Source organism: Lampetra fluviatilis, chromosome 55, assembly GCF_964198595.1.
Source record: "Lampetra fluviatilis chromosome 55, kcLamFluv1.1, whole genome shotgun sequence".
NCBI classification, from domain to species: Eukaryota; Metazoa; Chordata; class Hyperoartia; order Petromyzontiformes; family Petromyzontidae; genus Lampetra; species Lampetra fluviatilis.
Window position 1 is genome coordinate 5,421,531 of NC_136329.1, and position 5,000 is coordinate 5,426,530.

General features: G+C 60.3%; 1 protein-coding gene across 1 annotated transcript in view; it reads left to right on the plus strand.

Moving 5' to 3' along the window:
• Nucleotides 1-5,000, plus strand: part of CPLANE2 (ciliogenesis and planar polarity effector complex subunit 2) — a 36,592-nt gene that overhangs the window by 21,516 nt on the left and 10,076 nt on the right. The window contains exon 4 of the mRNA XM_078879742.1: nt 1,494-1,693. Within this exon, the coding sequence (XP_078735868.1) occupies nt 1,494-1,693 (200 nt within the window). The remainder of the gene's footprint in view (nt 1-1,493; nt 1,694-5,000) is intronic.

Here is a 5,000-nt window from a genome sequence, read left to right on the forward strand (position 1 = left end):
GTGACACACACACACACCTACACACATACACACACACACACCTACACACATACACACACACACACCTACACACATACACACGGGGTGACTAGGAGATGTTGACTACCTCGCCTGGTACGCAGGGTCTGGGATTGAACCCACGACCTCCTGTGCACCAGGCGAGGTAGTCAACATCTCTCAGGATTTGTGATTGAACCCACGACCTCCTGTGTACCAGGCGAGGTAGTCAACATCTCTCAGGGTCTGGGATTGAACCCACGACCTCCTGTGTACCAGGCGAGGTAGTCAACATCTCTCAGGGTTTGTGATTGAACCCACGACCTCCTGTGCACCAGGCGAGGTAGTCAACATCTCTCAGGGTCTGGGATTGAACCCACGACCTCCTGTGCACCAGGCGAGGTAGTCAACATCTCTCAGGGTCTGGGATTGAACCCACGACCTCCTGTGCACCAGGCGAGGTAGTCAACATCTCTCAGTGTCTGGGATTGAACCCACGACCTCCTGTAGACCAGGCGAGGTAGTCAACATCTCTCAGGGTCTGGGATTGAACCCACGACCTCCTGTGCACCAGGCGAGGTAGTCAACATCTCTCAGGGTCTGGGATTGAACCCACGACCTCCTGTGCACCAGGCGAGGTAGTCAACATCTCTCAGGGTCTGGGATTGAACCCACGACCTCCTGTGCACCAGGCGAGGTAGTCAACATCTCTCAGGGTTTGTGATTGAACCCACGACCTCCTGTGCACCAGGCGAGGTAGTCAACATCTCTCAGTGTCTGGGATTGAACCCACGACCTCCTGTGCACCAGGCGAGGTAGTCAACATCTCTCAGTGTCTGGGATTGAACCCACGACCTCCTGTGTACCAGGCGAGGTAGTCAACATCTCTCAGGATTTGTGATTGAACCCACGACCTCCTGTGTACCAGGCGAGGTAGTCAACATCTCTCAGGGTCTGGGATCGAACCCACGACCTCCTGTGTACCAGGCGAGGTAGTCAACATCTCTCAGGATTTGTGATTGAACCCACGACCTCCTGTGCACCAGGCGAGGTAGTCAACATCTCTCAGGGTTTGTGATTGAACCCACGACCTCCTGTGTACCAGGCGAGGTAGTCAACATCTCTCAGGATTTGTGATTGAACCCACGACCTCCTGTGCACCAGGCGAGGTAGTCAACATCTCTCAGGGTTTGTGATTGAACCCACGACCTCCTGTGCACCAGGCGAGGTAGTCAACATCTCTCAGGGTTTGTGATTGAACCCACGACCTCCTGTGTACCAGGCGAGGTAGTTAACATCTCCTAGCCACCGTGATGATGATGGTGGTGATGATGATGATGGTGGTGGAACCCACGACCTCCTGTGTACCAGGCGAGGTAGTCAACATCTCCTAGCCACCGTGATGATGATGGTGGTGATGATGATGGTGGTGGTGGGACCCACGACCTCCTGTGCACCAGGCGAGGTAGTCAACATCTCCCCCCGTGTCTCTGCAGGCGTGCAGGGAAGGTGCCGATGCCATCCTGTGCCTCTTCTCGGTGACCGATCGCGCTTCTCTGGACGATGTCACCCAGCAGATGGCTCGTGTGTGTGGTGGTGGTGGCGGTGGTGGTGGTGGTGGTGGTGGCGGTGGTGGTGGCGGTGGTGGTGGTGGCGGTGGTGGTGGTGGAGTGGTCAGGGCAGTGCTTGCTACAAAGTATCCTTCCAGCGAGGGTGTCGTATGAAGCGTCGTTCTCACATCGTCATCGTCATCGTCATCATCGTCATCATCGTCATCATCGTCATCATCGTCATCATCGTCATCACCGTCATCGTCACCACCATCACCACCACCACCACCACCATCACCACCGACACCACCACCCCCACCACCACCACCATCACCACCACCATCATCACCAACCACCATCACCACCACCATCACCACCACCCCCACCACCACCACCATCACCACCACCATCACCACCATCACCACCACCACCATCACCACCACCACCCCCACCACCACCATCACCACCACCCCCACCACCACCACCATCACCACCACCATCACCACCACCAACCACCATCACCACCACCATCACCACCACCCCCACCACCACCACCATCACCACCACCATCACCACCATCACCACCACCACCATCACCACCACCACCCCCACCACCACCATCACCACCACCACCAGCACCACCACCATCACCACCACCACCACCACTACCGTCATCACCGCCACCATCACCACCATCACCATCACCGCCACCATCACCACCACCAACCACCACCATCACCACCATCACCACCATCACCACCACCAACCACCACCATCACTACCATCACCACCGCCACCACCGCCACCACCGCCACCACCACCACCACCCCCACCAACCACCACCATCACCGCCATCACCGCCACCACCACCACCATCACCACCACCACCAACCACCACCATCACTACCATCACCACCACCAACCACCACCATCACCACCATCACCGCCACCACCACCACCATCACTACCATCACCACCGCCACCACCGCCACCACCACCACCACCCCCACCACCACCATCACCACCACCAACCACCACCATCACCACCATCACCACCACCAACCACCACCACCAGCACCATCACCACCATCACCACCACCAGCACCACCACCACCACCGACACCACCACCACCACTACCGTCATCACCGCCACCACCATCACTACCATCACCACCACCACCACCACCACTACCCCCACCACCACCATCACCACCAGCTCCACCAACCATCACCACCACCACCACCGCCACCACCATCACCACCACCACCAGCACCACCAACCATCACCACCACCACCACCACCCCCACCACCACCAACCACCACCACCGCCACCACCGCCACCACCATCACCATCACCACCACCAGCACCACCACCACCACCATCACCATCACCATCACCACCACCACCACCACCCCCACCACCACCAACCACCACCACCGCCACCACCGCCACCACCACCACCATCGCCACCACCAGCACCACCACCACCACCACCACCATCACCATCACCACCACCACCACCAACCACCACCACCGCCACCACCACCACCATCGCCACCACCAGCACCACCACCACCATCACCACCACCACCACCAACCGCCACCACCGCCACCACCACCACCACCATCACCACCCTCACCACCATCACCACCACCACCATCACCACCACCACCATCACCCCCACCACCACCACCCTCACCACCACCACCATCACCACCACCGCCACCACCCTCACCACCACCACCACCACCACCACCCTCACCACCACCACCATCACCACCACCACCACCACCACCCTCACCACCACCACCATCACCACCACCACCATCACCACCACCACCATCACCACCACCATCACCACCATCACCACCATCACCACCACCACCACCGCCACCACCACCACCACCATCACCACCACCACCACCATCACCACCACCACCAGCACCACCACCACCACCACCATCACCACCACCACCACCCTCACCATCACCACCATCACCACCACCACTACCGTCATCACCGCCACCATCACCACCATCACCACCACCAACCACCGCCACCATCACCACCACCAACCACCACCATCACCACCATCACCACCATCACCACCACCAACCACCACCACCAGCACCATCACCACCACCATCACCACCACCATCACCACCATCACCACCAGCACCACCACCACCACCGACACCACCACCACCACCACCATCACCACCACCATCACCACCACCATCACCACCATCACCACCATCACCAACATCACCACCACCACCACCGACACCACCACCACCACCACTACTACCGTCATCACCGCCACCACCACCACCATCACTACCATCACCACCACCACCACCGCCACCACCACCACCACCACCACCCCCACCACCACCATCACCACCACCACCACCACTACCGTCATCACCGCCACCATCACCACCACCAACCACCACCACCGCCACCATCACCACCATCACCACCACCAACCACCACCATCACCACCATCACCACCACCAACCACCACCACCACCAGCACCATCACCACCATCACCACCACCATCACCACCACCATCACCACCATCACCACCAGCACCACCGACACCACCACCACCACTACCGTCATCACCGCCACCACCACCACCATCACTACCATCACCACCACCACCACCACCACCATCACCACCAGCTCCACCAACCATCACCACCACCACCACCGCCACCACCATCACCACCACCACCCCCACCATCACCATCACCACCACCACCACCAACCACCACCACCGCCACCACCATCGCCACCACCAGCACCACCACCACCATCACCACCACCACCGCCACCACCCCCACATCACCATCACCACCACCACCACCACCAACCACCACCACCGCCACCACCACCACCATCGCCACCACCAGCACCACCACCGCCACCACCACCACCATCACCACCCTCACCACCATCACCACCACCACCATCACCCCCACCACCACCACCCTCACCACCACCACCCTCACCACCACCACCACCACCACCCTCACCACCACCACCATCACCACCACCACCATCACCACCACCACCCTCACCACCACCACCATCACCACCCTCACCACCATCACCACCACCACCATCACCACCATCACCACCACCGCCACCACCACCACCCTCACCACCACCACCATCACCACCACCACCACCACCACCCTCACCACCACCACCACCACCACCCTCACCACCACCACCATCACCACCACCACCATCACCACCACCACCACCACCACCACCCTCACCACCACCACCATCACCACCACCACCACCACCACCACCCTCACCACCACCACCCTCACCACCACCACCATCACCACCACCACCACCACCACCCTCACCACCACCACCCTCACCACCACCACCATCACCACCACCACCACCACCACCCTCACCACCACCAC